Source organism: Colossoma macropomum, unplaced genomic scaffold, assembly GCF_904425465.1.
Source record: "Colossoma macropomum unplaced genomic scaffold, Colossoma_macropomum, whole genome shotgun sequence".
NCBI classification, from domain to species: Eukaryota; Metazoa; Chordata; class Actinopteri; order Characiformes; family Serrasalmidae; genus Colossoma; species Colossoma macropomum.
The window spans coordinates 26,721-50,248 of NW_023495819.1; the positions used below are offsets into that span (position 1 = coordinate 26,721).

The following is a 23,528-nucleotide window of genomic DNA, read 5'->3' on the forward strand; positions in this document are numbered from 1 at the left end:
TATAGATGACTCTAAGGCCGGGGCCATTCTGAATTGGCCAGTGTCCACCTCTGTCAAAGGTTTGCTCAGTTTCACTAATTTTTAATGCAGATTAGTTTATGGCTATAATAGCACTGTGTAATGTGACAAAATCTGTGGATAAAAAGAGCAAAGTAAACTTTACAAATCAGTCTGTTATTCAAAGTTATTGTCAGAAAACAGGCAACGATCAAATCCAGTAAAGACAAAGTACAAAAAAAGATAACCGTAACAAGAAGATCATGCAAACAAATCCAAAAGGGAAGAGGCAAAGGGCAAACTACAAAAAACAGAGAAACAGAACAGAAGCATTCACAGAGCTGCCATGGTTCTGGACCAATGGGATCTTTACCCCACGACCATGAGAGTGACCAGGGATTGAGATGAAAGGGGCCCTCTTGGGACAAGCCCTAGGATGAAGAGCTGGCCTGTCCAGGTGTTGGCTATGAAAGTCTGTGATAAATTCAGGGTCCAGAATATTGCGAGCTGGAACCCAGCATTGCTCCTCCGGGCCAAAACCCTCCCAGTCGACAAGGTATTGAAATCTCCTTCTTGTCTCCTGGAGTTCAACTGTTGGACAGTGTAGACCGGGGCACCAACTTCTACTTTAAAAGGTTCGGATGGATCTGGGTATTTTAAGAAGCAGATGTGAATGCCTTTTTCAGAGCCTCAAAAGCCCTCTCTACTTGTAAGGACCAAGTTAATTTCTTAGATGCACCTTTTAGAAGAGCAGTAAGAAGCACAGTGATACAACTAAAGTTTCTAATGAAACACAGATAGAAGTTAGGCACATTCTAAGAATCTTTGTACATTTTTCTCTAAATTGGGTCTCAGCCATCTTCATCTAATTTGTGATCATCCATTACCACACCGTTTGAGCTAATGATGTATCCTAGAACAGTGAAATATTTCCTTTTATGAATAGGTCAGATCTGTCAAAACAGCACAGTGTGTGTTGTGGTGGCCTTGCTAGTGTAGGAAATTGCCTTAACCAGACTTCCTCTTTTTTGTGAAGCTGCACTCTCTCACTTGCTCTCTATCTCTGCACACTGCCTGCTTTCTGTGTGCATTCCTGACCATGATTATTTGCCCTCAAAGGGTAGCTCACAGACATGCACCTGTAACAAGATTAAACAATATTTTTTTTCTTAAAGATGCCTGTTTAAAGATACACACTGCCTCTGACAGATGTTTTAGCGAGCTGTAAATCTGATTTTTCAATTATAAAATTATATTTATTGGTCTAGTTCTTAATAAAATTTAATGCAAGAGTGTATTCAACATTCTCAGGTTTAATAAGTTATAATAATAATAATAATAATAATAATAATAATAATAATAATAATAATAATAAGTTACCCTTTATTAGTCCCACAATGGGGAAATTCACCTCTGCACGTAATCCATTTGTGCAGTGAAACACCCACTTACACACTAGGGAACACACACACACACACACACACACACACACACACACACACACACACTAGGGGGCAGTGAACCCACTTGCCCAGAATGGTGGGCAGCCCTATCCACGGTGCCCAGGGAGCAGTTGGGGGTTAGGTGTCTTGCTCAAGGGCACTTCAGTCATCTCCAATCAGCTCAGGGGATCAAACCGGCGACCTTCTGATTACAAGGCTGGTTCCCTAACTTCCTCTCTGCTGTTGGAGTGGTGTGTAGTTGTGCAAAGGAGGACTGACGCAACAAAAAGCAGAAGAACAATGCTAAACATGTGTGTGAACATTCAGACTGTGAGAACCCAAAGACAGTGTTGCAGTTTAAGACCTCAACGCTGCTGCTTCTTTATTCATTTGCTGTTTGGACAGTAAACAGTGTTGAGATTGCCATCAGCCAGGTAAGAAATGCTTCATTATATAAAATGATAAAGTAAATTTCTTATATGTGTCCATTTGTACAGATGCTTCTGATCTCAGCCAAGAGCAACTCCAGATCGCATGTTGCCGGTACAAGTTCTTGTAACTGCTCTGTTTTGTTTTGTTTTTTTTTCTTTTAATTAACTGCTACAAGCTGTTAATTAAATTTTACTCATTAATAAAATTTCATCGTGAAAATATTACTCAATAAGCTTTTAGACTCTTAAACTCTGGATATGAACATCTACAAAACTTCATGTGTTTATTTTAACCACAAAAGCCCACATACAGACAGAGGCATCATGACGAGGCCAGAGTCAACACAGAGTGATAAATATGATGCTTGATAAACAAACCACATTTTATTTTCTGTTGTGTTTGTAGACTCTGTTATGATGTCACTCCGAATAACTTCTCTGGTTTTCCTAGTCATAATTTACAGTGAGTCAGTGTAGTTACATAATCAGACATTTCTGTATGTTATTAAACAGAATTTCAAAATATGACTAATGTGCTATTTAGGAATTAGTTCTCAGCATAATCTGAGAGTGGAGTGTTAGATGAGTGTCTGTGGAGTGTTAGATTCGGGTTTACATTTGTACCTTTTTAAAGACCTGTGGAGCTTCTTTATGCAGCATTTTTACTGACTGAGACCCAAATAGTAATAATTTACACATTTCTGTATTTTGTGTTGCAGGAGTTGTTGGCAAGAATGGGTGGGCTGTGAATTACATTTCTAAATCTATCTGTGCTCTAAAGGGGTCTGCAGTAACGATGAGCTGCACTTACACATATCCAAATGGTCACTCAGTCCAAAAAGCTTTCTGGAGCAAAAAGTTAGTTACAGAGAAAGAACCTCCTGATCTGTTAGATGATCCAGAGTACAGAGGCAGAGCTCTGTACCTTGGAGATGAACAACACGACTGCACTCTCAGACTGAAGAATGTGAGAGAAAAGGATCAAAGTAAATACTACTTCAGATTTATAACAGACCAATCTGGAGGAAAGTGGCAAGGTAAAGGTGGAGTTGATCTTTTAGTTTATTCAGGTAAGCTCCATTAGCAGAAATAAGACACTGTACTTCATTCACTGGTTTACAGCAATAGTATTCAACTAAAACTTGCAAATGTCCAGTTACTTAACATTTCATTCTTTCATACTTACAAAGTCTCAGACACATATTATAACATAACATAGTTAAGTATTAGTGATTAGTTCAGGCAACTAATAAAATAAAATAACACATCGGTTGGAAAAAAAAATTAACATTTTTAATTTTTAATGGAAGTTAATAGAGAAATGATTCATTCCAATGAATTCTAGATTGTTGTAATGGTGGCAGACAGAAGCAGATGCTTGCAACAGAGGCTTGAGTTGAAAACTTTAATACCAATGGGGATGTCTAAAATCACAGTCGGTAAACAAAAGCAGAAAGTCGAAAACCAGAAAATCAAAACAGAGCAAATTGATAAGGCTAGAATCAAGGTCGTAAACAGTAAATAGGTCATACAAGAGTTCCAGACATGCTATTATATACACCCGATGTAACAGGTGTGTATGATTAGAAGTTCAGTGATGAACGGTGATAGGTTGATCGGTGAGAGTCCTGAGTAATGTGATGCAGCAAGGGGTTCTGGGAAATCCTGGGAAAGTCTGGAGCACCAGCGTTAGCTGTAGTCTCAGCCATGCCGGAAGGAGGCGTGACAGTACCTCCCCAGGAGTCCAGGATGGCAGAGGAACGAGGGCACCTGCAACGACAACCACCTGCCCGACCAGAGGTGTCAGAGGGCAAAACCCTGGAACTATTCCGGTGGCAGATGGGAGCTGGGCCACTGGATTGGACCAGACAGGAGCTTGAGATGTTCTTCTCAGGGTGTCCTCTAGGCTGTGGAACTGGCTTCTCTGGATGCCTGACATGAAAATCATCACCAACCCAGGGTCAAAGAAGTCCTTAGCCACTACCCAGTAGGTTCATTCCCAGACCTCCTTGCTGCGCTTCTTCCAGTCATCGATGCTGGGGATGTCTGAAGGTGTAGCAGTCCAGGGGGCAAGAGGAGGTGGATAACCTAGAATACACTGTAATGGTGTAATTTGAGTGGCAGAACATATCAGAGAGTTTTGTGCGATCTCTGCCCAGATTAAATACTTTGACCAGTCTTTTGGGTTACTACTACTGAATGAATGGAGAAAATTTCCTAATTCTTGATTGACTCTTTTACACTGGTGATAACCTGAGGTGAGACTGTCATCAATTCCTAAGTGTTCTCAGAAGCCCGACCAGACTCTGGATGTGAATTGTGAATCCTGATCTGAAATTGTGTTCATTCAAATGTGTTCATATAGAGCTAGGGCTGCATCAAAAGCATTCAGTAGAGATTTTACAGGAATAAGATTTACTTCTTTACAGTAATGACGAAATCAATTGCTATGTGAGACCATGGACGCTCTGGTATGGGTAAAGGGATATGTTTGCCAGCTGGAAGTGTTTTGGGGGTTTTACTTTCTGCACATCCAGAACAAGAGGCTATAAATCTGTACACATCATGCTTAAGAGTCTCCCACCAACATTGATTGAGTAACAATTGTTGAGTGCGAAATTCACCAGGTTGACAGGAGCAAAGAGCATTTTCTAAGCCACTTATCCTTCTGAGTCATGGGGGGAGCTGGAGCCTATCCCAGCAGTCATTGGGTTGAAGGCAGGATACACCCTGGGCAGGTCACCAGTCCATCACAAGGCATAAGACAGAACAAAGATATTCTAAATTCTTATGGGCAATTAGTACCAGAAAAGGGTGAGCCACTCGCTTCTGCCAGTGGTGCCCTTGCTCAAGTGCAAGCTTAACAGCTAGAAAGTCTCAATCTACTATGCCATAATTTCTTCCTGCAGGGCTTAGTTTATGCGAATAAAATGTGATGGGATATCATTTCTCAGGGTCATCACTATGCAGAGTTAGGACTGCTCCTACTCCAAGCATCTACCTCCACTACAAATGGCTTGAAAGGATCAGGGCGTTTCAGAATTGGCCCAGTCGTGGACCCCAAATTAACCTTTTAGATGCTCCCTTAAGAAGCACAGAATTGAAATTTCAAATGAATCTTCTGTAAAAGTTAGCAAAGCCTGAGAACATCTTCAATTCTTTGACATTTGTGGGGGTAGGCCAATTAACAACAGCTTCAACTTTCTGATCATCCATCAAAACTCCCTGTGAACTAATGATGTACCTGAGGAAGGAGACTTTCTGAAGATGGAATTCACATTTCTCTCCCTTGATAAATAAATCATTTTCTAGTAAGCTTTGCAAGACTTGAAGCGCTTGTTGTACATGTGTTTCATAATCAATTGATTAGATTAGGATGTCATCGATGTATGCAATTATGGATTTCCCTATCATGTCCCGGAGGACATGACTGATGAAAGATCGGAAGACTGACAGCACATTAGATGAACCAAAAGGCATAATGGAGTACTCGTAGTGCACCCTAGTGGTGATGAATACTGTTTTTCACTCTAAAAAAAAAAAAACAAAAAAACAACTGGGCACCACAGACTTGTTCTAAAGCAGATTGGAGGTAAAGGATAAGTGGATTGGTGATGTCAAGTGCACAATAGCCTATACACGGCCTGAGAACTCAATTCTTCTTCTTGACAATGATCCAGATCCCCCATGGCTTTCTCTTCTTCCTGAGTGAACCGATATATGCTGGATTTAGGCAAAGTGGTTCATTCTATGTTTTTTACAACACTTAACTGAGGACTGAGTTAAGTATTTATTGTAATGTATTGTACTGCACTTCTTGAAATGTATTGCACTGTGCTGTGTTTATTTTTTTCCCTTTTTCTTTAGGTATGAACATGGGGTTTTGTTTCTAGCAGTATCTGAGCTCAGGACTGGCTTTCTCTCTAACCTATTTGTAACTAGCAAAGATACTGTCTCTAGGTAGGCAAAGCACTCTTTTTAAGTTGCCCTGGATAAGAGCATCATAGCAGAACTAAGTCATGTTACATGATTTAATGAGTTATTTATCCTCTGAATTGAATTTTCTGGGTAGGTTAATTCAGTGTTTCGTTTCACACTCTGTGTGACCCCTGCTGTACAGGATTCCTCCAGCAGTTCTGAAATATATTACATCAGTTCTTTATAGCTCACCTGAGAAAAACACTGCTTAGGACTGGAGGACTGGAAATTATAAAGCATTTCAGAGAGATTTGATGTAGTATTCTCTCTCACTCTCACTCAAATCACTATATATTTCTGTATTATGTCCAGTGGTCAAATCTGAGCTTCTGCAAGCATCAGGATTTATGTTTAATTTTATTTTAATTTTATTTGTACTTTCATGCAGAAATATTTAAGACACCATTAACACACTCACTCAGCTAGTGTGAGTCTCCACAGTATAAGTTTGTTTTCTCTGGTTCTCAGATCTCCAGGTGGAGGTTCCTGAGAGAGTGATAGAGGGAGATAAAGTCACTCTCACATGTAAAACCACCTGCAGTCTGACAGTCAGACCAACATTCACCTGGTACAGAAATGGACATCATTTATCCTCCAGTACTGACCAACTCCACCTGCAGTCAGTCAGCAGGGAGGATGCAGGCAGGTATCACTGTGCTGTACTGGGTCAGAACTCTCCTGAGGTCACTCTTAATGTCAGATGTAAGTACAGATTCATTCATTCATTTAACAAAAACAAATAAATGATTCAAAGCATCAATAAATGTTTGGGAATGTTTTATTCTGAGTCTTTTGTGAAATTAATTGTAAAGCTGTAACAACAGTGATCTGTATATGCTGAGGTTAATGATGTGTGTCTGCTATTAAATATTAAATATTGCTACAGGACTTTAAATGTTTATTTATCCAAACAGAAAAGCTCTCTCATAAAGTGTAATGTGTCTTTCTACCTCTAGATGGCCCAAAGAATGTCTCAGTGTCCATTAGTTCCTCTGGTGAAATAGTGGAGGGCGGTTCAGTGACTCTGACCTGCAGCAGTGATGCAAACCCACCTGTGCAGAACTACACCTGGTTTAAAGAAGGTGGAAGCTCACCTGTAGGATCTGGACACAGTTACAGGGCTCTACAGAGTGGATCCTACTACTGTGTGGCTCAGAATGAACACGGATCTCAGAAATCAGCTGCAGTGACTGTCACTGAAAAAGGTATTAGTGATGAATAATACAAATATAAACAGAATAACAGCAATTTTCTTAAAAATTAGCATAACCTTCATCTGCACACAGGGGTTGGGAATGCAGTTCTGTATGCAGTTATTGGAGTCTTAGCTGGATGTGGATGTTTATTTGTTATCATTGTTATTTTATGTGTAAGGTAAGCCAATATTAATGCAGATTATTATTACTATAACTTACTGATTTTCGTCTTTGGAACCAATCTTTTGTATGTATCAGTAAAAAATATTTATGTAGGGATTTTTGCACATTATTATCGCTACAAATAATATTGTAATGACCCGCTACATGTCGGCCTGCTCTCTTTTCAGTTTTAGCAGCACTAAGCTACAGTTCTTCACTGTGCTGTGTTCAATAAAAGAGCATCTAACTAAAGCACAACACAATATTTTTACTTTTACTGCTGTTTCTTTTCAGTAGAAAGAGAAGAGGCAGTTCAGCTGATGATGCAAACCAAAGACAGGCAAGTCAATCATAATATCAAAAATTGTTTTATGCAATATATGGTCTACTGACATTTTAACCTTTGTTTTAAAAAGATTTGAAGGCTATATTCACTTTGATTAAAACTCAGTATTGCTCATCTCTAGCTAGGAGTGGTGAGAATGGTGATAGTCCATACATCCAATAACAAATAACACTACAAAACAACAAGAACAAGTGTTAGCATAACCTAAATATATTTGAATGCAAATGTATTTGAGCTACATATTTTATGCTAATTAAATTTATTACAGCACCTGCTAGCATATCTTAATAAAATCATGAGATGTTTTCCAAATGTCTAAATGTGTTATTATTTCTCACTACAGGAAAATCTCTACAGTGATGTGGCAGTGAGATCTGCAAACAGAACACCTGATCCAAATGTTCATTATTCCAACATTTTACCTCAGAGAGTCAGAAACCCCAGGAATGCTGAGAGCTCTGCAGTGACAGCTTCTGCCTGTGGGACTGAAGGGGATGTTCATTATGCTACTGTCAGATTTAATCACACTGGTGCTACCGACAGGTGAGAGCAACCAAACTTATCAAGCTAATTTAGTCTTTTGTACCACAGCTTCCTACCAAACTTGAATTACATATAAGAATAACACTTTAAGTAAAGGTGTTGTTAAAAAACTAATTTACTGCTCATTATTATTATATTAAGTGTTCATTAAGCATTAGTTACTACTTAATAACTAAGTAAGTACTCAGCTGTGCTAAGCTGTTGCAAGACAGTTGCTACGGTGTTTTATGTGGTTGCTTAGGTGTTGAATGGTAGTTGCTGTGGAATTCCAGATGGTTGCTGAGGGTGTTGCTAGGTGGTTGCTGTGGTATTCCAGGTGGTTGCTAGGGTGTTGCTAGGCAGTTGCCATGGTATCCAAACTGGTTGCTAGAGGTGTTGCTAGGTAGTTGCCATGGTATCTCAGGTAAAGAGTTACTGTAGGTCACACTGTTTGTTCTGTTAATGCAGGTCTGCTACTTCCACACTTGAGGACCCCTCAGTGATCTACTGCAGTGTGAAATAACCAACATTCACAGATCTGTTCAGGACCACCGTTATGACCCATGGACAGAACTTCATCTGTATCTATTGGACTCTCACTGGAAAGAGAAACAAATGAAACATTCAGTTTTGAGTTGACCCATTCTTCCCTTTATCTATGACCATTTTGTGAATTGGTCCTTCCGACAGCGACTGGATGATCACTGGACTAAATTTCACCATTGCAGTTACTTCAGAGACGACCATTCGAAATACCATAAACACTGAACACAAACAAGACTGAACAACATCTTAGGACACCATGGGTAACAGCACCACCACCTGGAGAATATGGAGCCCAACAATAAAGCTTCACTCACAATGACATTGACATCATTTCTGTGGAGACAACATTAACACAAATTATGACTGTTAGGCCTGCAATGAATGCCTGAAATGGCCAGGGCCCACCTGCGGGACCAAAGCTTTATTACATACTTCTATAAACTAAGAATAGCTCAACCAGTTTGCATTGAAGTACCTGTACTTACTGAATAATACGCTTTAGTACATAATAAGCCTGGGGTTTTAAGGGGTTAGTCTGCAATTATGCCATCATCTCGGCTCAAAAATGCCTTTTGGTGAGCCATTAATACTGTGGGTCTGACAGACTTTGTGCTCATTACTCTTCACTGGAAACAGTATTTGATAGCTAACTCATTACAAGTTGCTCTTCAGTGTTTACCTCAGGAGAGACACTTCAGTACACTGAGTTATAATATATCTTTCTATTAAGGAGACCAGTGTGGCTCTAAACAGGCCTTCTAGCTTTTTAACTTCTTATTATGTTTTCATTTTATACTTTTACATCCAGTTTAGTTTGAAAGGTTTGTTTTCGAAACTGCTTGTGCTTTTGTTTATAATATTATAGCTTAAGTTTAAAGCCTCTTATTCTCTGTGTTTAAATAAAAATGGGCTCTTGCCTCGTCGTGTTTGACTTCTCTGGGTGTGTCAACATGAAGTTTATATTTTGCACAGCTGTTTACTGTAAATGTATGTCTGCTCTTTGTTTTGGTCTCATTATCGGGGTTTACACTCCTCAGTTTAGTTAGAGATTCATGGCTGTTGGGAAAAGACCAGCATTATGTGTTTATGTTGTAGTGGAACTGTAAAAAGAGTTTAATATATACCACCATTGCTGTCAATTCCTGACACAGACACATGGAAGGATTAAACACATACACATACTCGTCTCTATGACAACATGACGGAACCTCAGGGTCAGTCAAAACAGCACAGTGTGGGTTGTGGGTTGTGGGGGGCTGCGGTGACTTTGCTAGTGTAGGAAGCTGGTTTATCAGACTTCCTCTTTTTTGTAACACTGCACTCTCACACTTGACCTCTCTTCCCCCCGCCTCTCTCTCTCTCTGTCTCTGCACACTCCCTCTGTGCATTCATTTATTACTCTTGCTTTCTGTATTATCCATGCATGATACAATAGACAGCTCACAGACATGCACCTGTAACAAGAATGAACAGTAGTCTGACTTAAGTGGTCCTATTTAAACATATACACTGGCTGTGACAGATGTGTTAGCTAGCTATAAAACTGACATTCCAATTAGAAAATTATATTTATTGGTCTAGTTGTTAATAAAATGTATATGAGAGTGTATTCAACATTTTCAGGTTTAGCTCAGCCTATTTAATAACTATACATGAAAAGGTTTATCTGCTGATGAAGTGCTGCATCATTCTGCAAAGAAAGACTGATGCAACAAAAAGCAGAAGAACGATGCTAAACGTGTGTGTGAATGTTCAGAATGTGAGAACAAACAGATAGTCAGGCAAGACTGTAAATGGTGATGAGACGGCCATCAGCCAGGTAAGAAATGCTTCATTATTTTTATTAATATAATACATTTCTAAAATACATGTACATTATTTCTGATGCTCCGACATCTAAACCAATTGCAACTCCAGAAATATCATGGTGAAAATGTTACAATAAGCTTCTAGACTCTGAATGTCTGGATATGAACATCTACAAAACCTCTTAGATTCTTTTAACCACAAAAGCCCACATACAGACAAAGTTATCCTGACGAGGCCAGAGTCAACACAGAGTGATAAATATGATGCTTGTTTTGAAACATTAACCAAAAAAATATATTTCCTGTTGTGTTTGTAGATTCTGCTATGATGATGTCACTGAGAATGACTCCCCCCACCTCTCTGGTCTTTCTACTCCTAATTTATGGTGAGTCAGTGTAGTTATATAATGAGACATTGTTTTACAACACTATTAAAAAGAATTATAAAATATGCTATGTGTGAACAGTGAGCTCTGTGCAGTAGTTTCTGCAATCCCCCCAAACCCACCCCAAAAAACATGCTCTACTGTTAGACCTGTGGAGCTTCTCACTTTGTGCTTTTGTCTCTAAATGAGCTCAACTTATTGCTGCTGATCATTCAAACTCAGCTGAAATGAAGAGTCTTAGAAATGAGCTGAAGTGGAGACTTTATGCAGCATTTTTACTGACTGAGACCCAAACAGTAATAATTTACACATTTCTGTATTTTGTGTTGCAGGAGTTGTTGCTCAGGATGGGTGGGCTGTGTATTACAACTCTAAATCTATCTGTGCTCTAAAGGGGTCTGCAGTGACCATGAGTTGCACTTACACACCTCCAAGTGGTCACTCAGTCCAAAAAGCTTTCTGGACCAAAAACTGGATTACTGATGTAGAACCTCCTGATCTGTTAGATGATCCAGAGTACAGAGGCAGAGTTCAGTACCTCGGAGATAAACAACACAGCTGCACTCTCAGACTGAGTGATGTGACAGAAAAGGATCAAAGTAAATATTACTTCAGATTTATAACAAACCAGCCCAAAGGAAAGTATCAAGGTGCAGGTGGAGTTGATCTTTCAGTCACAGGTAAGATCCATCAGCAGAAATAAGACACTGTACTTCATTCACTGGTGTTCAGGATTCACAAAGCAGTTCTGCAATATGATAACATAAACCCTTCATAGCACACCTGAGAAACACACTGCAGTTTGTACAGACATGAACATTGGTCAACAGGTAGTACTTCCCTCCTGCTACTCAGGGCAGAGAGATGAGCCTGATCAGCCTGAAGGGGGCACTAGTGCTATGCATTTTGGCCTTTAAGTCCTACACCACAAATTATACAGAAAACGTATTTCTTTTGGTTCCTTGGATCAAATTTTTGTATGACATGCAAAGCTTACTTTTGTGAACTAGTCATACGTTTTTCACCCAATCCTCATTGGGTTAATGTAAATGATATCAAAATATTCACAAGCCCCTGAGCCTCCGTAATTATCAAAAACTAATGAATCCTTCTGAATTGGAGCAAAGTTTACTTAAACAACAGCTCATGAATTCTTTGTTCAATTCCAATGGAACTTCACAGGCTTATCTTGAGATCACCTGCCGATATTGACACGTATATCATTAGTAGTGCTGTTATTGCTAAATAGCTGTTTCTCAGCATCAATCCTTCATAGCACACTTGAGAAACACACTGCTTAGTGGAGAACCAGAATTCACAAAGCATTTAGGAGTAAAAGTGCTGATCTAAAATATGATTCTCTGACTGAGGTCACTATGAACAAGACTGGAATCTGATGTCAGATCAACACAGATCAACTCAGAGATGCTTGTGAAAAGTGTAAACACCTTGGAAGTGGAATTAATGTTCAAGTCTAAACTGTGTCATGTTAATGTAATGGGTGAAATGCCTCCTGATTGTTTATAAAAGTCTGATTTTAAGTGTATATGTTTATATTGATGGTTGTAAAGCCATGCATTCAGTCAGCTAATGTGAGTCTCCACAAAATGAATGTTTTCTTTTGTTCTCAGATCTCCAGGTGGAGCTTCCTGAGAGAGTGATAGAGGGAGATAAAGTCACTCTCACATGTAGAACCACCTGCAGTCTGACAGTCAGAACAACATTCACCTGGTACAGAAATGGACATCGTTTATCCTCCAGAACTGACCAACTCCACCTGCAGTCGGTCAGCAGGGAGGATGCAGGCAGGTATCGCTGTGCTGTACTGGGTCTGAACCTTCGCTCTCCTGAGGTCACTCTGAATGTCAGATGTAAGTACAGGTTTGTTTGTTAATAAATAGGTAAAAAAAGATATCATAATTAACTGGAACTGAATCTGATTCTGGATCAGCTCCACAACTCAGAGATGATTCTACACCCTTTATACACCCTCTGAGTGGAATCAGTCTAAACTGAATCACAGTAAAATCATGATTTTTATGAGAGAAGATGAATATGAGTAAAACATTCACTGGTTTTATTGGATAGTTAAAACACAGACACACAGTAGTGAAGCATTAAGTGATCAAGTGCTAAGGTCCAATTTGAGCTGCATGAAAACAGTGCTCAAACTTTTAATTATCTGCAACAAAACCTGATAAAAACACCTCCATAACCTGTAATCAGTCTCCATCAGTCCCTCTGGTGAAACAGTAGAGGGCAGTTCAGTGACTCTGACCTGCAGCAGTGATGCAAACCCACCTGTGGAATATAACTGGTTTAAAGGAACATCATTAGTAGCAAAAGGAGAGACTTACACAGTGAACAAGATCAGCTCTGTGGACAGTGGAGAATACAAGTGCAGATCCAGTAATGAACATGGAGAGAAACTCTCTGAAGCTCTAACTCTGAATGTTTTATTTAAGTATAGTTTGTATTTTGTAAAAGTATCATTTTGTAGACACCTTATCTGATCCAAAGATTAGATCACCCTGTGCTGTTATTACAGTATAATGAAGTGTAATGTGTCATTCTACCTTTAGATGGCCCAAAGAGTATTTCAACAGTATCAGTATCATTAAAGAATGATCTTTGGCATTTGCACACTGTTTTTTCACGCACAGGTCATCCGAATGTTTTTCTCTACATCATTGCCGGCATCATAGTTGGGAGTGGAGGCGTATTCCTCATCCTTGCCTTTTTGTTTATAAGGTAAGCACATGTACTTTTTTTCCACAATTTACTTGAAAATACATAACTATGAATACTTATTCATTGTACAATTAGTGTTCCAGCACATATGAACTATATTGCTCTCGTTCATGTTTTCTTCTTATCATTATTCTGATTCTTCACTTAAACAAAATGTGCAGACCAAACTGCAAGTCATACAACATTGGTCAACAAGTACTACTTCTCTCTTGCTACTCAGGTGAGAGAGATAAGTCTGATCAGCCTGAAGGAGGCACTATAGCGCAGCACTATGCTATTTGGCCTGCAACACCTACACCACAGAAAAAAGCCTTATTTTTATATTTATATACCAACTTATGTTTTTGCTAATTTACATAATATGAAAAATCTACTTTTGTGAACTAGTCATAGGTTTTTCACCCAGTCCTCACTGGGTAAATGTAAATGATATCAAAACATTCACAAGCCCCTGAACCACAGTAATTATTAAAAACACTTTCACATCTCAAAACAATGTGGATGCCATATGCTAATAAGTCCTTCTGGATTGGAGCAAAGTTTACTTAAACAACAACTCCTGTGTGCTTTATCCATTTCCAATGAAACTTCACCAGCTTATGTAACAGATACAGTGGGGCAAATAAGTATTTAGTCAGCCACTGATTGTGCAAGTTCTCCTACTTAGAAAGATGAGAGAGGTCTGTAATCTTCATCATAGGTAAACTTAAACTATGAGAGACAAAATGAGCAAAAAAAATCCAGGAAATCACTTTGTAGGATTTTTAAAGAATTTATTTGTAAATTATGGTGGAAAATAAGTATTTGGCCACCCACAAACAAGCAAGATTTCTGGCTCTCACAGACCTGTAACTTCTTCTTTAAGAAGCTCTTCTGTCCTCTACTCATTACTGTATTAATGGCACCTGTTTGACCTCGTTATCTGTATAAAAGACACCTGTCCACAGCCTCAAACAGTCAGACTCCAAACTCAACCATGGCCAAGACCAAAGAGCTGTCGAAGGACACCAGGAAGAAAATTGTAGACCTGCACCAGGCTGGGAAGAGTGAATCTACAATAGGCAAGCAGGTTGGTGTGAATAAATCAACTGTGGGAGCAATTGTAAGAAAATGAAAGACCATTGATAATCTCCCTCGATCTGGGGCCCCAGGCAAGATCTCATCCCGTGGGGTCAAAATGATCATGAGAACGGTGAGCAAAAATGCCAGAACTACACGGAGGGACCTGATGAATGACCTGCAGAGAGCTGGGACCAAAGTAACAAAGGCTACCATCAGTAACACACTATGCCGAGAGGGACTCAAATCCTGCAGTGCCAGGCATGTCCCCCTGCTTAAGCCAGTACATGTCCAGGCCCATCTGAAGTTTGCCAGAGAGCATATGGATGATCCAGAAGAGGATTGGGAGAATATCATGTGGTCAGATGAAACCAAAATAGAACTTTTTGGTAAAAACTCAACTCGTCATGTTTGGAGGAAGAAGAATGCTGAGTTGCATCCCAAGAATGCCATACCTACTGTGAAGAAACATGCTTTGGGGCTGTTTTTCTGCAAAGGGGACAGGACGACTGATCCGTGTTAAGGGAAGAATGAACGGGGCCATGTATCGTGAGATTTTAAGCCAAAACCTCTTTCCATCAGTCAGAGCATTGAAGATGGAACGTGGCTGGGTCTTCCAGCATGACAATGATCCCAAACACACTGCTCGGGCAACAAAGGAGTGGCTCCGTAAAAAGCATTTCAAGGTCCTGGAGTGGCGTAGCCAGTCTCCAGACCTCAACCCCATAGAAAATTTGTGGAGGGAGTTGAAAGTCTGTGTTGCCCAGCGACAGCCCCAAAACATTACTGCTCTAGAGGAGATCTGCATGGAGTAATGGGCCAAAATACCAGCTACAGTGTGTGCAAACCTGGTGAAGACTTACAGGAAACGTTTGACCTCTGTCATTGCCAACAAAGGTTATGTTACAAAGTATTGAGTTGAACTTTTGTTATTGACCAAATACTTATTTTCCACCATAATTTACAAATAAATTCTTTAAAAATCCTACAAAGTGATTTCCTGGATTTTTTTTTTTCTCATTTTTTCTCTCATAGTTGAAGTGTACCTATGATGAAAATTACAAACCTCTTTCATCTTTCTAAGTAGGAGCACTTGCACAATCAGTGGCTGACTAATTACTTTTTTGCCCCACTGTAATTTTGAGATCAATATTGATCTCTAATATCTGTCAATATTGATACATGTATATCATGAGGGGTGCTGTAACTGCTAAATAGCTTTTTCTCAGCATCTGTACATCCAGTCAAGCTGAAATTATGCATGTTCCATCTTTGAGGGAGATTATAACTGGATCTATAAGGATCTCGGTCACTTGAAAATTCCTTGCAGTGAGCCCTGCAACTTTGTGATTTCATTGTTTTCAAAAAAATGCATAGTTTTGTCACATTTAATTGTTTGAAATTAGTACTTTTGGCATCAGTACTAGGGTTTCAAGGCAAGTATTTTTTAAATAATCTGTGGCCGCTGTAGATAAATAATTATCAAAAAATATTGACCTTTTTAATATAATCTCTCTATTGATTGTTTTATGTCTAATCATTGCGGCCTTGTCATATATAATTTAAATTGCTATAACTCAGAAGCACTCAATCCAAATCTTTCTCAAAGTTTGGAAGACTTTCATATACTCAGATTTTGATGATTTACAAAAAAAAATTTGGTCTGTAGATAAACAGTGAGTGTCATGTGATGCAGTTCTTTGACCTCAGTAACTTTGCCATTACACATTATGTCAGAAATTGGACTCCTTGTAGTATTTTGACATATATGTTCAAAGTCTTTAGCTTATTATACTAAGGTCAAAAAGGTCAATCTGTGCAAAACTCAAAAAATGTTGAAGGCCCTTCATCAATAATAGTAACATATGGAGACCTGTTGACAATCTCTGACCCCCTATCACTTTTCTTGTGTATGGCAAAATGGCCTCTAAAGTTGTGTTGAGCCTCATTATGGTATGCACATCAAATGGTTCAAACCAACAGCTAAACAACTTGGCAGAAAAAAATAATATTAGAAATTGTCCCATTTGTCATATGTATTTTTTTTTCACTTCTTTGTTAAAACCTGTTGAATATTATACAAAGGTCAAAGGATCCGTATGTATACACTTTAGCATGCATCATGTAATTTGTCTTCTACTAAAGCCCTATCTTCTGTCTGTGAATACGGCTCAAACTGCATTAGCCTTCGTGAGGCCTCATTGGAACAAACTGCATAAGGCGTTATTGAGCTGACATACGCTTGGACCCTCAGATTGCCACTTGTGGCTATATTTCTATTTACATTTATTTCCTATTATTGAAGACATTGTGCCAATAAAATAAAATTTCTTGCTAAGCAAATTGACCAAATTGCAATAAATGGTAACCCTACACTAGAAGTATTGTTATTAAAGTTGTTGTTGTTGTTGTTGTTGTTGTTGTGTGGCTTGTCAGGAGAAAGAGAAAAGGTCATTCAGCTGGACAACCCAAGTCAAAACAGGCAAGTCAACATTATGTAACTTAAGTGAATGCTAGATGCCACAGCATAATCACTGTTTTACATAGTTTTCCTCTATAAACTTGATCTTATAAAGAACTTGTAGGAGTTATGATTGACAGCAAATTGTTGGAATTTTCAATGTAAACCCACTCATACAGTGCTGTGAAAAAGTATTAGCATCACAATGAGATTCAAGTTAAGACTTAAACTTGGGCACTTCAAAATCTTAATTTTGTTTTTTTTTGAGCCATTCAGAGGTGGACTTGTTTGTGTGTTTTGGATCATTGTCCTGCTGCATAACCCAGCTGAGCTTGAGCTTTAGGTCACAAACTGGTGAACAGACATTCTCCTTCAGGATTTCCTGATAGACAGCAGAATTCGTTTCAATTAATTATGACCTTCTGGTCCTACAGAAGCAAAACAGCCCCAGACCATCACACAACCACCACCATGTTTGACTGCTGATGTAATGGGATCCTTGTCTTCCAGAATGTTCCAGCTTTGACTCATAAGTCGACATAATGTTATCCCAAAAGTCTTGGGGGATTTAGTTTTTTTTTTGGCAAATGTAAGATGAGTTCTTTTTGGTCAGCACTGGTTTGCACCTCGCAGCTCTCCCATAGATGCCATTTTTGCCCAGTATCTTTCTTATTGTGGAATTGTGTACATTGACCTTCACTGAGGCAAGTGAGGTCTGCAGTTCTTTAGATGTTTATCTGGAGTTTTTTGGTGGCCTGGATGAATCATCAATAAGCTTTTTGTGAAATTTCGGTAGGCTGGGGATGGTTCTCCACTGTTCCAAGTTTTCGCCATTTGTAACTCTCACTGTGGTTCACTGGATTTGTTTTGCATCTAAATTGATTTTAATGGGGCATCATGTGCTGCTTTTTTGAGACCTTCTAGTCTGCTTCGCATTGCCAGACACATTCTGTTTAAATGATGTTTAGATTCAACAGGTCTGGCGCTAATCATGCCTGGGTGTGGCTAGTGAAATTGAACACAAAAATCAGCTGAATTTGGTTAATTTCTTAAGTTAGTAGCTACGGGGCAAATGCTTTTTCACGTAGGGCCAGGAAGGGCTGAACAGTATTTTTACTTCAATAAATGAAATCATCATTTAACAGCAGTATTTTGTGTTTACTTAGGTAATATTAAAATTAGTCTAATGATCTGAAACATCCAAGTGTGACAAATATGAAAAATAAAAGAAATTGGGAAAGGAGTGAATACTTTTTCACAGCACTGTATCCTTGATTTTAACCATTTGTGTCTGTTTACATTTACTTGTGTGTTCCTTTGTATTGTTGTGATATTTTGTTGCATCTGCAGTAAATATTTAACATATTTGACTATTCTCTTGGTTTTATTAAAAAAAGCAATTATTTTGTATGTGGTTCCACTTCAAATTGATAAGCTATTCTAGGTTTACACACCGTTCAAATTCTCAATACTAAACACTGTTTTGATTCTGTTAAAGTTTGGTTTACCCTAATTTAATGATAAATTAGCATATTGATGGGAGCTGTCCAGGGATAAAATATTTTGCACAGGTATTTTGCAACTTTCTTTTCCATACAGTTGCATAACTTTTGGCACCCTTGGTAAATATGGATAAAAATGGTAATTTCTTTGGTTAATTTGTTTAATCTCACACTGACAATATGAGGAAAAATTCTCAACTTTAAATGAATTAAATGTAATCTTAGTAAAAGAAAAATGTTCACAAGTTAACAAAGCCACATATGTCACAATCACTGGCAGATGTCAGACAAAAAATCTGGAATTATTTTCTATGTTAATAAAAGCAAACTGGAGCACAGCTTTGAAAGTTTTTCATGGAAATCCATGACGTGACCGGACATGCACCCTTAGTCATTCACCAACATGGGCAAGATTGAGAATATGTAAAAGTGATGAGACAAAAGTATATTGATTTTCAAAAATCAAACAATAGCTGTAAAAAAGCTACACAGCAGAAATATGTCCATATCCAGAGTTATGGCAACCATTATGGTTAAAACAAGCAGAACTGTAGTGAATCTACCTGAGAATGAGGAGGATTTGTTTAGTGTGTTAACATGCACTCAAAATCCAATCATAATCAAATTCCTGCAAATCTGTTTATTCAAACGGTCATGTAAACAGCAACTACCATTTCTTAGATCAGAGTAAGGGCCAGAAATCCAATTAAGAAATCTGAAACAAAGTGCTGGATTATAGCTCAGTAATCAGATTTCTCAGTGCATGTAAACTCTTACTCTGATTTCTTTTGGATTTCTCAGTCTGCGCATGTGTAAAAATAGGCCGCGGTATTGGGAATAAGCAAGAGCGTCACCATGAGATGCAGCAAAACACTTTTGCAGTTCATACATATTGATGAAATGAAGGATTTAAATATTCTTCATCCTCTAGGTGATGTATGTACATATTTTCAGCTAAAGTGGTGCAACGTTAAAAAAGCCACTGCATGAAGTTTCAGTTTTACATTACATTTACGTCACTTCGTCTTCTGAGTGTTTTGGCCGGCTGTGAAGCAAAATCTGATTACTGTCTGACCTGGAGTTTTCCCATTATCTGATTACACAAGTGCATATAAATGCATTATTGATCAGATTATGACAACATCTAATTTTCTGCAGTTATCAGATTATGAAAAAGTGCATGTAAACACACTCATTGTTAAACCAAAATTAACCTAATCCCCACTGTTAAGTATTTTTTTATTGAGGAGTGTCTGAGTCTTTGTTTAAAGTTGAAGACTCACTGCTCACCAGGTGGCTCAGAAAGGCTACACAAAGTACCAGATGCAACAGAGGCACATTTTTGTGCCATACAGTGGTGATTAGTGCTTTTTGTCTCAAAAAATAAAGAACTGACATTTTTTTTTCATTTTCTTAGACATAATTTAAGATTTCTCATATTTTCTGTGAGATTGTTCTAATTAATTTATGTTCTTATTTCAAATGCTTTCACTCTCTGATTCTCAGTTTGCTTATTTGCTTCTGCAATCTGTCATTTTCTCATATCTCAGGAAAACCTCTATAGCAACATGGGAACAAGACCTTCAGAAAATAACGCAACACCAGATTTGGCCAATCAGGATGATGGTTTTTATTCAACAGTTGAGCTCTGTGGACGAATCACCCCCACCTATGGGGCCGAGGACGAGGTTCAGTATGGTAACGTCCAGCACCGCCATGATAAAACAGTCCAGATGACTCAGGAGCTGGTGTTGAGTATGCTTGTGTCAGATTTTCTCGTGCTGATCCAGCCCACAGGTAAGTTAGAACAGCTAAGTGTGTTTATTTTGTCTAATAAAGCATGTCTCCAAAATGCTTTCCAGTCAGATCACACTTACTTGCTTGTAGTTTCAGGTCTCCTGGACTTGAGAATCCCTCAGTGATCTACAGCAGTGTGAACTGAACAATATCTGAAGATCTGTTCACCACCCACATTATCATCCATGGATTGATCTTCTGAATATGGCTACTGGAAACCCTGTGGACCCACAATGCCTTTATTTACCTGTATTATTATTATTATTTTATTCGTTTATTATGTTTTGGCCAATATAGATTCCAATGTGTCTCTACTTATGGGACATTTATTGGACATAAATTTTAACATTTTGGCAAAAAAAATCAACAAAAAGGAACTAATAGCATTCAAATACAAAGTGTCATAGAATTTATCAGTGATAAACCCACAAACCCACAAACACACCCTCCTCTACAGGACACCAAGGGCAACTGCAGCTTGCCCAGTACTTTGTCTTTGGCATGTTTCCATACTTCTATTTACTGATGTTCTGTAACCTTTGAAAGCAACAGATTTTTTTTTTTTTATATTAGACTTTTTGGAGTTTGCATTGAGCAGAAGCTTCTTTTGCGAATGTATAGACTATTTCTTTAGTGTTCATGACCCTCTTGTAAAATGTGCCTCTTTGCGTTGTTATTTGTGAATGGGGCATTTAATGGACTAGAGTTAGTGAGGCTTAAAAATTTGAATCTCTCTCTCTCTCTCTCTCTCTCTCTCTCTTTCAGGAGATAAACATTACTGAGATGTCTACCGATGTGTACACTGGCAGACATATTTAGACTGTTGTAAATGTTTAAAACATGCCTACTATTGATAACATTAGGAAAGGGTCATACTGGCTGGCTGGAGTGGTAGTAGATTGGGGAAAGTAGCTATAAATCTTTATTTAATCAGTGTTTTGTATGCTATGACAATCCAGATGCTCATAGATCTAAAAATTAAGGGCTTTAATGTTGATTCAGGATCAAACATCCAAAGTCAGGCCAAGTCAACACCGTGGAAAACAAGACAAGGCGAAGACCAACGTTGTAATACTAGCAAGTCAAAAAACAAAAAATGGCAAAAACTTTAAACCAGAAAATCACAACAGTGGGTCAACAAGCAAAGGGGTATTTATACAAAAGGTAGACAAACAAACACAGGTGAATGGGATCAGAAGTCAGGTGAGTTGCCTCTTTGAAATGATCTCTGATTGAATGATGGCAGGCATGTGTCTGGGATCATGGGAAATGGAGTCCTGAAAATCAATGAGAACAGAGGATGAATTCGGAAGCATCACAGTTTTGCTCAAATTTGCTGGCTTTTTAATACTGAATGTAATGCTGTTTTGAAGATTCTTTGCTTGTTGTATTTTATTTACTTTTCAATAAAATAACAGGTTTTTGTCTGTAGACCTGAAGAAACTTAAAGCATAACCAGAAGTGAGTAATTTTAAGAACGCATGCTCACATTCCTCAACATACATTATAATCATGCTGTTGTGAACTTTTTCTCTTAGTAAATTGTTGATTAAAGCTGTACTGTCTGTTGTCAACTTGGCTTGCTCTTAAAATACAGCACTATGCAAGAGTTCACTCTTGATTCATTTAACCCCTCAAAAACTCAGACTTATTACATACTAAGGTTTATTATTCAGTAAATACAGGGACTTCAGTGCAAACTAGCTGAAAAAGTGCTGCAGTGATCAGTGTTTAGCCTCATCTAAAGCTCTGAATAATGCTTGCCACTTAGCTGATGAGCTGAATCAGGTGTGTTTTAATGAGGCAGTGAGCTGAAGTCTGCAGTGTTTTGGCCCATGAGGACTGGAGCCTGACACATGTGCCTTAGAAGGAAAACAGCCATCCTGCATCCTCCTATACTTTTCCTGTTTTATACAGGTTGACATTCATGGGAACCTCAACTCTGAAGGACCTGTAACAAAAGCAAGTCTTAAAGCTTTGGAGAGTGGTTGGAAAAATGCTACCACAATCTTCAGCTTCGTCTATTGGGAGACGAGTCTCTTTTACCAGCAAATATATCAAACCAGAATTTGGACCAGCATTGACAGAGTTTTTCACTGCTGCAAGAGCTAGTCTTTAATATCAAAAGAGTCAAGTCAGATGCAGATTGGCCAAAATTAATAATAGCTACAACCTCCTTAGAAGGTCAGGTTGGAAGATGTAACAATTACAAAGGGTCTACAACATACACTCAATTAAACATTTAGACTTTAGTTCAACATAAACTTATTTTCATTATTAGATGGAAAATTTGCAGACTGTTCATTTGAAATCTCTCTTGTTTGTTTTGGGTGTGAATCGATCTGATTGGCCTCTTTGGTTGAATAGACTGCCATATAAGAGATCTGATTGGATGGTGGTGTGCAGCGACTGGTAGACTGGATTTGTTTGGATGATGCTGGGCTCCATGTTCTCATAGATGGCGCAATTTCCATCCAGTTTTTGGTGTCTAGGTGAGTCCTCTTCATGGACTGTGTTAACCTAAAAACATAAGGGACAAATCAGTTATACACTGTTTTTGTCATCAGTTGTGAAAGGCATGAATTCCAATTTTCAGTTCAACTCACCTCACTTCTAGTTGACTTGTGAGAATCAGAGGAGAAACAAGCTGGACAGAAGAAGAAAGAGCACATTTACAACTAGCAGTTTGTTTGTTTTTGTGTGTGTGTGTGTGTGTGTGTGTGTGGTGTGAACTGCATCATTACCTCTTACTGTACAGCAGGACTTCCCCCATTTATAGTAAAGTGCCAGAGACAGAACTACGGTCAGCAGTAAAGCAGACACGCACACAGGAACGATGTTCTGCCGACCTGTGAGGTGATTGACTATTAGTAGTATTTTAACTTTAATGCCACATAAAAACTGAATATCTTTGAAAGTTATATATATATATAACATAACCCTTGTCATATCTCATATATAATTTGAGACATCACTCATGTCTGTAAAGTATGGTTACATTGACTTATTTTAAAAGTTTTTTTTTTCTTTGTAACACTTTACTTTGAGTGTTCTTTTGTAGATAATTAACAAACTCAACACAGTATCAGTAACACATCAGTGAAGTAGCTGTAGTGAAGCATCTGAATACACTGAAGTAAATAT

General features: G+C 38.4%; 1 protein-coding gene across 1 annotated transcript; it reads left to right on the forward strand.

Annotated features, from left to right (window-relative positions):
• The first annotated feature begins 1,780 nt into the window (after window positions 1-1,780).
• Window positions 1,781-13,442, forward strand: LOC118803067 (sialoadhesin-like). Its single transcript, XM_036563572.1, has 8 exons — window positions 1,781-1,873; window positions 2,590-2,940; window positions 6,317-6,550; window positions 6,805-6,861; window positions 10,746-10,814; window positions 11,147-11,494; window positions 12,446-12,695; window positions 13,397-13,442. Exons 2-8 carry the CDS (start codon window positions 2,667-2,669, stop codon window positions 13,440-13,442), a joined length of 1,278 nt encoding a protein of 425 aa, XP_036419465.1. The 5' UTR covers window positions 1,781-1,873; window positions 2,590-2,666.
• Window positions 13,443-23,528: the final 10,086 nt, after the last annotated feature.

Coding starts and splice junctions, on each gene's coding strand:
- LOC118803067 (XM_036563572.1), top strand. CDS start 2,667: ATGAGCTGCACTTACACATATCCAAATGGTCACTCAGTCCAAAAAGCT. Junction 6,551..6,804: donor GGTCACTCTTAATGTCAGAT/GTAAGTACAGAT, acceptor TTCTACCTCTAG/ATGGCCCAAAGAATGTCTCA. Junction 12,696..13,396: donor AATGTCAGATGTAAGTACAG/GTTTGTTTGTTA, acceptor TTCTACCTTTAG/ATGGCCCAAAGAGTATTTCA.